This window comes from Pipistrellus kuhlii, unplaced genomic scaffold (assembly GCF_014108245.1).
Source record: "Pipistrellus kuhlii isolate mPipKuh1 unplaced genomic scaffold, mPipKuh1.p scaffold_m20_p_42, whole genome shotgun sequence".
Taxonomy (NCBI): domain Eukaryota; kingdom Metazoa; phylum Chordata; class Mammalia; order Chiroptera; family Vespertilionidae; genus Pipistrellus; species Pipistrellus kuhlii.
The window spans coordinates 1,005,416-1,019,253 of record NW_023425543.1 but is presented as its reverse complement, the minus strand read 5'-3'; the positions used below and the strand labels follow the sequence as shown (position 1 = coordinate 1,019,253).

The 13,838-nt window shown below is 47.8% G+C and overlaps 1 protein-coding gene across 1 annotated transcript in view; it reads left to right on the top strand.

Moving 5' to 3' along the window:
- AGBL1 (AGBL carboxypeptidase 1) overlaps nucleotides 1-13,838 on the top strand; it is a 138,066-nt gene that overhangs the window by 58,702 nt on the left and 65,526 nt on the right. The window contains exon 18 of the mRNA XM_036411817.2: nucleotides 11,669-11,849. Within this exon, the coding sequence (XP_036267710.1) occupies nucleotides 11,669-11,849 (181 nt within the window). The remainder of the gene's footprint in view (nucleotides 1-11,668; nucleotides 11,850-13,838) is intronic.

The window sequence follows — 13,838 nt, the reverse complement described above, 5'->3', positions numbered from 1 at the left end:
TTTGTTGGGTTCATTTGCATATCACTCCTGATTGGCTTGTGGCGTCATGGAGGTACGATCAATCTGCATGCTTGTCTATTGTTAGGTAAAATAAGCACCTCACTTAACTGGAAAGGCCTTGGGTGACATTGTTGGCACCAGCCTTCGTCCTGGGACTTACTGGTTCATGCATCGTGGTGTCCCAGCCCCGCCATTTATCCCAGGAACACTTGTTGTGGATCCGCTTCACGGAATACTCCATTCTGGGCGTTGGGAGTGCAGCAGCGATCGAGTCTGTCATCCAAAGCTTTATGTCCCAATTAGCTGTGCTAGCTCGGGCAGACTATTTCACCATCAGCAGCTCCCGTCTCCTCACTGGGGAAATCTAAATTTTAAAAAACCACGAGCCATAGTCTGTGTACAGTACAATCGATCAGGTGCGGAAGCAGGGTGTGAAAGAGTGCCGTAAACACCTGTTTGCCCGCCACTCTTTAAAAGGAGATGTTGTCAGCACCTATCAACCCCCATGAGTGTCTCTGCCAAGGCTCATTTCTCCTCTTCCCTTTAGAATTTTGTGTTCATTATTTCTCTGCTTTTCTTTAGAGTTTAATCACAGACATATGTTGTTGTTGTTGTTGTTATTGTTTAAGTATATTTTTATTGATGTTAGAGAGAAAAGGGGAGGGAGAGAGAGATAGAAGCATCAGTGATGAGAGAGAATCATGGATTGCCTGCCCTCTGCATGCTCCCTACTGAGGACTGAGCTCACAACCCAGGCATGTGTCCCTGACTGGAATCGAACCTGGGACCCTTCCGTCTGCAGGATGACGCTCTATCCACTGAGCCAAACCAGCTAGGGCAGTGGTTGGCAAACTCATTAGTCATCAGAGCCGAATATCAACAGGACAACGATTGAAATTCCTTTGGAGAGCCACATTTTTTAAACTTAAACTTCTTCAAACGCCACTTCTTCAACACAGACTCGCCCAGGCCATGGTGTTTTGTGGAAGAGCCACACTCAAGGGGCCAAAGAGCCGCATCTGGCTCGGGAGCCGCTGTTTGCCAACCACGGGGCTAGGGTCACAAATATATGTTTCATAAAAAGTAGAGAGAGAGCTTAGCTGCCTCTGTGTTTTTAAAGTACTGGAGTCAGATATCCTTATTTAAAAAAAAATATATATATATATATATATATATATATATATATATATATATATATCTCATTGATTTTAGAGAAGAAGGGAAAGGAAGAGAGAGATAGAACCATCAATGATAAGAGAGAATCATGGATCAGCTCTCTCTTGCACACCCCTTACCAGAGACCAAGCCCACAACCCAGGCATGTGCCCTTGGCTGGAATCGAACCTGGGACCCTTCCGTCCGCAGGCTGACACTCTAGCCATTGAGCCAAACCAGCTAGGGCAAGTCAGGTGGCTTTTACCAGAGATGCATCCACACAGATGCATGTAGCTATTGATAACAGCTAAGGGGCCAAAGCCCACTGGGGCCAGACAAACAGTGTGAGAGATATAGACTTGCAGCACATTCCCAAGTGGAGAGGCGTTGGGCCTGTCCAACGGGAGTTATTGGAGGGCACTCCTAGGGTGAGGAGGCTGGAGTGGGTCAGAGATAGCGTGGGCAGGGATTGGACAAATCCGAAAACCATGCTGGTGAAATGCATAGTCAGCGATTGCATTGGACGGTGTATGAGTTCCTGCAGAGATGGCTTGAGGCCGTTTTGTCTGTGCTGTTATCTTGGAATACATGGGTCTGGGTAAACCGGTGTTAAAAGACTTGAGATGAATATGGTTTGAAAAGCACAGCATGGTTTTGGGGGACAAGGCGTATCTTTCTTGTGAGTCAGGGTGCGTTCTGGAGGTGGTGGTTTCTAAATGCTCAGTTTCCCCTTTACAGCCTTGCTTTCTGTCTGTGGCTTCTCTCTTTAAAAACCAAACAAAACAGCCCTAACTGGTTTGACTCAGTGGATAGAGCGTCGGCCTCTGGACTGAAGGGTTCCAGGTTTGATTCCTGTCAAGGGCATGTGCCTTGGTTGCGGGCACATCCCCAGTAGGGGGAGTGCAGGAGGCAGCTGATGGATGATTCTCTCTCATCGATGTTTCTAGCTCTGTATCCTCTCTGTAAAAAAAAAAAAAAAAAAAAAAAAAAAAAATCAATAAAATATATAATAAAATAGAACAAAACATATTTTTATTGATTACAGAAGGGAATCGATGTTTCTAGCTCTCCCTTCCTCTCTGTAAAAAAAAAAAAAAATCAATAAAATACATAATAAAATAGAACAAAACATATTTTTATTGATTACAGAAGGGAAGGAAGAGGGAGATAGAAACATCCCGCACTGAGGATTTGACCCGGAACCTGGGTATGTGCCCTAACCAGGAACTGAACCGGAGACTTCTTGGTTCCAGAATGAATGCTCAACCACTGAGCCACACCAACCGGGCATGTTTGTGTTGCTCTCGATCTTAAAGCAATGCTTTCTTCAACATTTCACCACCGAGAACGGCATTTCCTAAAGGTGTTTGTGTGTGTGTTTCATTCCTGAGGTTAAGGAAGTTCCTTTCTCTTCCTCCTATGCTGAAAATGTGTTAATGGGAATGGATGTAGAGTTATATGAGATGCTTCTCTCCCCATCTGTTATGACTATCAGATACTTTTCGTCCTTCAGCGTGTTATTGAGATAAATCGCATTAATTGATTTTCAAATAGTAAGCTACACTTGCAGCCCTGGTATAAACTCGTTTGTCATAATCTATTATCTTTTTTATGCAGCGCTCCAGTCCATTTGATTTTTCTTTATGGAGCATTTGCATCGAGGCGCCTGGTTATGAGATGCCTGCCATCGTCCCCTCCTTTGGCTGCCTTTGATTTTGGTATCAGCGCTGTTTGTGCCTTGGAATAGAGTGAGGACATGCTTATTTTCGTTTGTTTGTCTCTGGATGAAGTTTGTTGTAACTTCACGGCGACCTATTTATTTGGGGACATTTGCCTGTAGGTGCCTCTGGGTCTGGTGCTTTCTTAGGAGAAGTTTCTAACCTATGGATTCCATTCCTTTATTGGTCCAATGTCTGTCTTTCTGGTTTTCTGATTTCTTTTTTAATGCAATATTTTTTTTAATTTTTTTAAATTTCATTGAATTTATTGGGGTGACATTGATTAACACCATTATATAGGTTCCAGGCATGTCCTTATCGAATAAAAGAGCACTATGCAAATTGACCATCACTCCAACACACACAAGATGGCTGCCCCCATGTGGACCCAAAATGGCCGCCACAAGATGGCCAGGGGGCCGCCAGAGAAGGCTCGGAGTCCAGCCGACCTGGATGAAGGCAGGTGCGCTGGAGACACAGCCTCTATTTTTTTTTTTTTTTTTTTGTATATATTTTTATTGATTTTTTTACTGAGAGGAAGGAAGAGGGACCTCATCTTCACACATTCAGGCAGACGCTCTCTGCGGACCCCATGCATCCATCCTAGGCCGGCTCGAGCGGCTCTCCTGCTGCCCAGTCATCTGTGACCCTCCCTCATTCAGACGGTGAACACATGGAAATGGCTTCCACAGAGAGGGCAGGTTGCCAAGCAACAGGGCATCCGCAGTACCCTTGTTGGGTCATGGAAGTGGAGGCCGGCAGGGCTCATTTTTCTGGGAGCAGCCTAAATCGCAATCCTCTCTTTCTCTCTCTCTCTCTCTCTCTCTCTCTCTCTCTCTCTCTCTCTCTCTCTCTCGCAATCCTGTCTTTCCCTCTCTCCCTCTCTCTCTCTCTCTCTCTCTCTATATATATATATATATACAATATATATATATATATATATTTATATATGTGTGTGTGTATATATATACATATATATGTGTGTGTGTGTGTATATATATATATATATATATACACACACACACACACATATATATGTATATATATACACACACACACATATATATATCTCATTCTTTCTTTCTCTGTCTGCAACCAAGGCATGTGTCCTTGACTGGAATCAAACCCGGGGCCCTTCAGTCCACAGGCTGATGCCCTACCAGCTGAGCCAAACCGGTTAGGGCCATTTTCTTTTCTCTTTGTAATTAAATTTTAAAATGTTTATTACCAAAACTGGTTTGTTTTCAATACCATGCTTGTGACTAGTGCAGTTGAAGGCCAACCATGGCCATAGAGCACACTGCTGAACCATCCCTTAAAAGCTAAAGAAAGGAAAGACATCCCTAGCTGGTTTGGCTCAGTGGATAGAGCGTCTGCCTGTGGACTGAAGGGTCCCAGGTTCGATTCCGGTCAAGGGCATGTACCTTGGCTGCGGGCACATCCCCAGTAGGGGGTGTGCAGGAGGCAGCTGATGGATGCTTCTCTCTCATCATTGATGTTTCTAACTCCCTATCCCTCTCCCTTCCTCTCTGTAAAAAAATCATTAAGATACATATTTTTAAAAATTACAAAACAACTGTGGAAGGCTGTCCAAGGCTCCCCTTGTGTCTTCAGCAGCATGGAGGGGCCTGGAGGGCATGATGCTGAGCGAGACAGGTACCCCGTGACCTCACTCCCATGTGGCATCTCCTGAGGAACTTTCAGAACCAGCAGGAAGTGGCTTGGCCCCGCCCCTAATGATCTACAGTGGCCAGAAACATCTAGAGACCCCCTGGAGCTGGGAGGTGGAGGAAATGAGCTAACGCTTCCCTCTGGGGTGCCAGAGGGACCCAACAGATCCCAGTTGGAGTGGCAAAATCCCTAACTGGGATCCAGGGACAGATTCCAGGACAGGGGGCAGGGTTGGGAGGGGGGTGGCATGCAGGAAGCCACAGCATCTGTTTGCAATTTCCCAGATGCGATTTACCCATGTCCCCCGAGGGCCTGTCCCCCGGCGTCGGAAATTTTCCAGCCCCGACCCAAACAAGCACGACGTGACCGTGCCCTGCCGACGTGATGTGTCATTATCCCACAGAGGCATTCGGTGTGCGACTCCCTCCGTCTCCTCCTGTCCCGGGACCCGCCGGAACGGCTCTGTGCAGCTGGACCGCGAGGTGGAGGAGATGCAGATGGATGTGTTCCTATTTATGCCGAGGCTAAAACTGTCGGCTCAGCCTCCGCCGCCGCGCCGCTTCCTCTGGGTGATCTGAAAACGGCCCGGGAATAGACTTCCTGATTTTCCTTCTCATTTGGGTCGATTATCCAAACCCACTTTCTCCCGCGGGAGAGAGGCAGATGGGGAATAAGCAGGCAAGATGGCCCTTTGCGAAGAAAACAGGAGTTTGTAATTTTTCAAAATTGGATCGCTTTACGAGAAAGAAGGCAATAAATTAGAATGCTTTGAGTTTTTGTTTTTGTGTTTTTTTGTGTTTTTTGTTTTTGTTTTTGTTTTGTTTTTTGCAGGGGAGGGTGACCTTATTTTTTTCATTCATTTCCTCAGTATCTTTTTAAAAATATTTTATTGATTTTTTTACAGAGAGGGAGAGGGATAGAGAGTTAGAAACATCGATGAGAGATATACATCGACCAGCTGCCTCCCTAGAAACACCGGTGAGAGATGAACATCGACCAGCTGCCTCCGGCATACCCCCTCCTGGGGATGTGCCCACAACCAAGGTACATGTCCTTGACCAGAATCGAACCTGGGACCCTTCAGACCGCAGGCCGACGTTCTATGCATTGAGCCAAACCGGTTAGGGTATTTCCTCAATATCGTAACAATATTCCATTGGATTATGATAACCTTTCACCATGAAGGGTGATAAAGGGTTTGAGTTACAGAGTTGATAGACAGTCTAGGGCCAAGGTGTTCAATATTCTAGTCAGGAGCCACAGGAGGCTATTGAACAGTGATGGGTCCAAACTGAGATAAGTGGAAAGTTTAAAATAATCCCACTGGCGTGGCTCCATGGTTGAGCATCCACCTACGAACCAGGAGGTCACGGTTCAATTCCTGGTCAGAGCACATGCCTGTGTGGTGAGCTCAATCCCCAGTAGCGGGCATGCAGGAGGCAGGCGATCCATGATTCTCTCTCATCAGTGATGTTTCTATCTCTCTCTCCCTCTGTAACATCAATGAAGATACATATTTTTTTTTCTTTAGAAAAGGGAAGTGTAAAGACATAAAACTTCTGATGACTTCACTACAACAAATGTAACCTATCTCATCCATCATTTTTGGTATTGATTCCATATTGCAATGGGCCTGTTCTCCTCTTTCTCTTCTTTTGTGATGTACCACTAAACGGACATATGGTTATTATTTTCTGAATTGGCAAACATCCTCAGTGGGGATCAAGGGGCCCTAAATAACCTCCAGGCACAAGTGTGACTCTGCGGTTCTTTGTCTTTAAGGAAATGTTACAGCTGCAGACAAATTGGGATCGTCCCAGCATGCAACTCACTTGCCTATTCCCCCCCCCCCCAACTCATCATTATGTCCTAGCAATCTTCTCATGTCAACAGAAAGAGAACTATGTGCCATTTAAAAAATATATGTATTTACTGATTTTTTTTTTTTGAGAGAGAGAGAGAGAAAGGGAGAGGGGGAGAGAGATAGAAATATCCTATATAATAAAAGCCTAATATGCTAAGTGTTCAATTGTCTGGTTGGCTGTTCAACCAATCAAAGTGTAATATGCTAATGAAATGCTAAGGCCATTCAACCAGTTGCTATGAAGTGCACTGACCACCAGGGGGAAGACACTCCGATCAGTAGGTTAGCTTGCTGCTGGGCTCCGGCCGATCAGGACTGAGCCATGCAGGCTGGACACACCCTGGAGCCTTCCTGTGGTCCCTCCCAGCTGGCCAACCTCCCACATCCCTCCTGGGTCCTGATTGTCTGCCTGGCCTGCACCCTCTCACAATCTGGGACCCCTCGGGGGGATGTCAGAGAGCCGGTTTGGGCCTGATCCCGTAGGCCAGGCTTAGGGCACCCCCCCCCCCCCCCCCCCCCCCGCACAAATTTGTGCACCGGGCCTCTAGTTTATGATGAAAGAATCACAGATCGGCTGCCTCCTGCACGCCCCCTCCTGGGGATCAAGGCCACACCCTGGGCATGTGTCCTGATTCGGAATTGAACCGTGAACCTCCTGGCTCCTAAGTTGATTGCTCAACCACCAGCTCCGTGCCGTTATTTAACGTCTGCACGGAATTCCGTGTTCTGTATCATTTCCATAATGAGGTTCCCGGGGATGCCCATCGAAGCCGTCGCCAGCCATTGGCCTCATTACCAACCATGATCTAACGGGCGCGCTGCTGTGCTTTGAGGATGCGCTGACAGATGTCCCCAATCTCACTGGGTCATCGCTGTCGGTGTGCAAGCCCATTACCCCGAATGGCATCCCCCAGGCCCTCGCCAAGTGCCCTTGGGAGCTTAATCACACCCATTGTTGAAGGAAGAAGGAGCTAACGATGGGGTGTTTATGTAGCTGGGCACACACGAGTGGGATCACATTGTGTCTTCCGTTCTTACTCCGTTTCATTGGCCGAGAGCCTGAATCCCTCTCTCTCCCAGGCATTCTGCCGTCCTCTCCTTGTTTCTAACCGACTTTAACAGCTCTCATGTCCACAAACATACGTCGAAGACGAAACTTTGAGGATTAGGAGAGGGCGTCTGTCTGTGAACTGAGAGGTCTCGGGTTTGATTCCGGTCAGCGGCATGTGCCTTGGTTGCAGGCACATCCCCAGTGGGGGGTGTGCAGGAGGCAGCTGGTCGACGTTTCTCTCTCATCGATGTTTCTAACTATCTATCCCTCTCTTTCCTTTCCTCTCTGTAAAAGATCAATAAAACATATATATATATTTTTAAAAAGGATTAGAATGTTTAAAAAAAATTAGGCCTAGCCAGTGTGCTTCAGTGATGAGTGTTGACCCAGGAACCAGGAGGTCACGGTTCGATTCTCGATCGGGGCACAGGCCCGGGTTGTGGGCTTCATCTCCAGTGCGAGGTGTGCAGGAGGCAGCCGATCATGATTCTCTCTCAGGATCGATGTTTCCATCTCTCTCTCCCTCTCCCTACCTCTCTGAATTCCATAAAAATATATATATATATATATATATATATATATATATATATATATATATATATATATATGTGGATTTGTGCACCGGGCTTCTCGTCTATGATGAAAGAGAATCATGGATCGGCTGCCTCCTGCACGCCCCCTCCTGGGGATTAAGACCACCACCTGGCCATGTGTCCTGACTGGGAATCGAACTGTGAACCTCCTGGTTCCTAGGTCGATGCTCAACAACCAGCTCTGTGCCATTTTATTTATATATATATATATATATATATATATATTTTTTTTTTTTTTTAAAGGAATTAGGGGATATTGCATAACCACGACCTCTCCATAGATGTAGGCGGCCTTTGGGGCATGTTTTATACATGGTGGAGGTTTCTTTTTTTTTGGTCTTACCCTCACCAGAGATGACTTATGAAACCCGATACTGTCCATTACGTGGAATAAGACGCTCGGGGTGTGTGTGCTGCGTGCTATTTACAGCTGTTGTCTGCCGGGGGCCCTCTGGGGTGCCGTTGGCCGCTACCGCCAAGCGGTCCCGTCGGTTTAACGCAGCACCAAGCCCGCAAATCCCTCTTAAATCACCGAGAGGGAAACGGACCAGCAGTGGCTCGAAGGCGGTCTTTATCTCCTTGAGAACCCAGGGCTCTCTTCACCTGCGCCTTTAGGGGGCTGAGCGCCGCCTGCTGGGTGGCGGGGTGCATGACAACACGGCAGGGGATCCCCTGACCCTCCCAAGGGAAGTTATGGTGGACGTTGACTCGTAAGGGCGGCCTTGACCTTGCTGACTTAACCCTGGGGAAGGCCAGTGGGCCAGACAGTGGATCGGCTGCCACTGAGAATTTACAGCAGCGAACGCTATTTAAAAAATATATATATATTTTATTGATTTTTTTACAGAGAGGAAGGGAGAGGGATAGAGAGTCAGAAACATCGATGAGAGACAAAGATCCATCAGCTGCCTCTTGCACGGCCCTCCCCCCCCCCCACTGGGGATGTGCCCGCAGCCAAGGTACGTGCCCTTGACCGGAGTCCAACCTGGGACCCTTCAGTCCGCAGGCTGATGCTCTATCCACTGAGCTACGCCTCTATTTTTTTTATGCCTCCTTGTTGGGCGGGGAGTACTGAGCAGCATCGTTCCATGGGCCGACCATAAACGGAATTCAAACACCACAAGAAAAGAACTGAAAACAGGCGACTGGTCGGGCAGACATGCATCAAGCCTCTTCATTCTCAAGAGACTTTTCACTGACGTGCCAATGCCGCCTGCCCCAGAGGGCGGAAAATGGGGTGGTGAGCAATGGGAGAGTGGGGGCGTGGACCTTCTGTTGAGGTCAAGGGTGCCCTTCTCCCTGGCTCCCTACTCCCCACTGTGCCTACTTAGTGAGTTTTATGTGAAGAACACCCAACCCAATACTCAGTTTCTTCAGAAGGGTGTGTCGCTCATCTCAGGTTAAAAAAACCGTGTGGGGCAGGGCCCTCGCCAGTGTGGCTCAGTGGATAGAGCATCGGCCTGCAGACTGAAGGGTCCCAGGTTGGATTCAGATAAAGGGCACAGGCCCGGGTTGCAGGCTCAGTCCCCGGTGGGGGGCGTGCAAGAGGCAGAGGATTTGTGATTCTCCTCGTTGATGTTTCTCTCTCTCTCTCTCTCTCTCTCCTCCTCTCCCTTGCTCTCTGAAATCAATAATTTTTGTTTGTTTGTTTTTAAAAGAAAGAACATGATGGGGCAGGAGCCTGAACTCTGGCGCGGTCAAGTTGTTCTCTACGGCCGTGGGCCATCCTGTCTCTGATTAAATAAATGTGTTCTGAGCAGGGATGTCAGAATTATTTCCCAGAAGCATGCTCTTTGGCATGTGTGTGGGGTTTTTTTTTTTCTTTCTTTTTTTCTGATGAAAAGCCATCATAAAGACTCTATTTAAAAAAAAAAAATCTTACTGACTTTTTTATTTGTTTGTTTTTCAAAATTGATTTCCGAGAGAGAGGAAAGCGTCCAGATTCTCTTTGCAAATGGAAGAAGCTATGATGACCTTCGGCGGACAGTGCTGCTTCTCTCTTTTGTCCAATCCCACAAGGACTGGGCTGTGGGTCCAGCAGCCAGAAATTCCCAGACCACGTTGTGCAAGTGACTCTTACTTTTGCTGAGGAATAGCGAGCACCGTCTCACCCACAGTCTTTGTAATTGGCCAGGCAGGGAACCAACATGTAGGGAATGGCAAAAACATGCCATGTACACCTCTCTGTCTTCACCTTTTCACCCTCATCGAGGATATTTTTTTCCATTGGTTTTCATTTCATTTTAGAGAGAGTGGAAGGGAGGAGGGAGAGAGAGAAACATTGATATGAGAGGAGAGACATATTAATTGGTTGCCGTTCACATGGGCACCTACTGGGGCTGGGGACCGAGCCTGCAATCGAGGTATGTGCCCTTGACCGGGAATCGAACCAGCGACCCTTCAGTCCTTGGGCTGATGCTTTCTCCCCTGAGTGAAACCGGCCAGGGCCATCCTCCTGTTTCTATAACAACCACAGGAGGTCAGTAGGATTGTCCCCATTTTGCAGATGGTAACCTAGCCACGGAGAAATCTGGTCACGTGTCTGCGTGTCACAGCCGGTAGTGACCAAGAGCAGCAGTCCCCTGTGACATCCCACATCTTGCTATTTGACTGCGAAGAGTTCTCTTTTTGGTGGTCTTGCTAGATCTGTGTCTTAGCCTCTTCTCAAGCCTCGAAGTATTTATTTATTTTTTTGTTTGTTTTGTTTTGATCTTAATACATTTTTATTGATGTCAGAGAGGAAAGGAGAGGGAGAGGGAGATAGAAACATCCATGAGGAGTTGAAACCGGTTTGGCTCAGTGGATAGAGCGTTGGTCTGAGGACTGAAAGGTCCCAGGTTCGATTCCGCTCAAGGGCATGTACCTTGGTTGCAGGCACATCCCAGTGCAGCTGGTCAATGTTTCATCCTCATTGGTATTTCTAGCTCTCTATCCCTCTCCTTCTTCTCTGTAAAAAAAAAAAAAAAAAAAAAAAAAAAATCAATAAAATATATATTTTTTGCATATAAGTACAACCAATGGACATAAAACTCCGGGGAGGGAGGGTATGTATGGGAGGGAGGGAGGGGGGCAAAAAAAATCAATAAAATATATAAAAAATAAATAAAATAAAACAAAACAAAACAAAAATAAATAAAATATATTTTTTTTAAAAAAAGAAAGAAAGATCCATGAGGAAAGGGAATCATGGGTCAGCTCCCTCTTACACGCCCCCTACTGGGGATCCATCACGCCACCCGGAGGCCTGTGCCCTGACCGGGAATCAAACCATGACCTCCTGGTTCCTAGGTCGACGCTCAACCACGGAGCCACGCTGGGCAGGCAGAATATTTACATTTTCCAGGACAGCCTGGAGCTTTGACGTGCAGACTCTCCTGAGTCTCGCCGGCCCCAGAAGCAGGTAGAAAAGGGATACAGGCGGGTCCGACATGTGTTAGAAACCGTGGGTCCGCTTCAGACTCCACGATGGTCCCGGGTAACCTCCAGGGGGCCAGTGGGGACGTGTGGATGGACGTGGAGAGTGCACGGAGGCTTAGCTTGCCTCTGTTATTTTATTATTTTATTTATGTTATGTTATGTTATGTTATGATGTTATTTTTTTGTGTGTGTCTGACAGGGCAGCGCCCGTACCAGGTGCTCACAGCCCGCGTGCACCCTGGGGAGAGCAACGCCAGCTGGGTGATGAAGGGCGCCCTGGAGTTCCTGGTCAGCGGCGACCCCGGGGCCCGGCTGCTGCGGGAGCACTTCATCTTCAAGGTCATCCCCATGCTCAACCCCGACGGGGTCGTCAACGGCAAGTACGTGGGGGCGCGGGCCCCGCCGCCGCCATCGCGTTCATGTTGCCATAGTAACACAAGTGGGATGGGAGGAGGCTTTGCAGGCACACCCTCTCCTGGGCTGTTGGTCTTTGGTACAAAACACTGTCTATGCTTCGTCGATGCGGACTCATCGTTTTTTGATTTATTTTCTTTCTTTCTTTTAAAATATATTTTTAGCCAAAACCAGTTTGGCTCAGTGGGTAGGGCGTCAGTCTGCGGACTGAAAAGTCCCGGGTTTGATTCTGGTTAAGGGCATCTACCTTGGCTGCGGGCATATCCCCAGTAGGGGGTGTGCAGGAGGCAGCTGGTCGATGTTTCTCTCATCGATGTTTCTAGCTTTCTATCCCTTTTCTTTCCTTTCTGTAAAAAATCAATAAAATATATTTAAAAAAATAAAATATATTTTTAGGGATTTCAGAGGGGAAGGGAGAGAGAGAGAGAGAAAGAGAGAGAGAGGTCAGTGATGAGAGAGAATCATGGACAGGCTGCCTCCTGCACGCCCCCTACGACTGCAGGAATGAAGCCTGCACCCTGGGCCTGTGCCCTGACCGGGAATCGGAATGAGAACTCCTGGCTCTCATGACCTGGGTTTGATTCCCGCTCAGGGCACAGGCCTGGGTTGCAGACTCGATCCCCAGTGTGGGGCGTGCAGGAGGCAGCCAATCCACGATTCTCTCTACTCAATGATGCTTCTCTCTCTCTTGCTCCCTCTCCCCTTCCTCTCTGAAATCAATAATACATATATATATATATATATGTATGTACGTACATATTTTAAAAAGGAGATCCATTGGCTCTGGGAACTGGTCAGTTCTGCTGCTAAATCGTTTGCACCGTGTTCAACCATGTCCGGGGCTTCTGGGAGCTCAACCCCAAGGCCTTCCTTGCTCTCAGCCCTTTCCTGCCACAACTGCACACACCGCCCATCGGACGCGTGCCTGCTCCACATATAAACACAACTATTTATTACTCCTAAATTTAGGGTGATTAATTCCATCAGCATAAACTTAATTTATGCCATCATAAACAGCGGCGAGCATAAAGGCTGCCGAATGCTGATCCCGGCTCTTGCCAACTCGCTGGGCCTGCCGTGGCTGAGCCCCTCCCCTCCCCCCCCCCCAGCCTCCCATCTCACACACACACACACACACACACACACACACACACACACACACATGTCCTTCCCAGAAGCATTAAATTAAAAACGATTCAGTGTTGCAGGGTCGTTGATCAAGCGGAGGCTGAGGCTCTCGGGGGAAATGGCTGTCGTTTGGTTAAATGCTTTGTTCTCTCCTCAGCCCTGTGCGACTTCTGGTTTCTCTCCACGGCTCCTCCTCCAGGAGGAAGAGATGGGCTGCTGGCGGGACGAGAGGGAGACAAGGGTCTATTCTTCCTCAGTTTTCCCATGGATGTCCCTTTAAAAAATAGTTTTACTGATTTCAGAGAGGAAGGGAAAGGGGGTAGGGAGAGAGAGAGAGAGAAACATCCATGATGAGAGAGAATCGTGGATCGGCTACCTCCTGCACGCCCCCTGCTGGGGGATCAAGCCCACAACATGGGCATATGCCTTGACGGGGAATGGAACTGTGACCTCCTGGTTCCTTGGTGGATGCTCAACCCCTGGGTAGGGCTAAGACATCTCTTTTTTCTCCGTGTTCTCGCTCCTAACACTTCCTTACAATAGCCCCGTGGTTGGTAAACTGTGGCGAGCGAGCCACATGCGGCTCTTGGGCCCCTTGAGTGTGGCTCTTCCACAAAATACCACGGCCTGGGCAAGTCTATGTTGAAGAAGTGGCGTTAGAAAAGTTTAAGTTTAAAAAATGTGGCTCTCAAAAGAGATTTCATCGTTGTGCTATTGATATTTGGCTCTGTGGACTCATGAGTTTGCCGACCACTGCAATAGACCCTTACATGTCCTTCTAGGCTTGCGCGCGCGCACGTGTGTGTGTGTGTGTGTGTGTGTGTGTG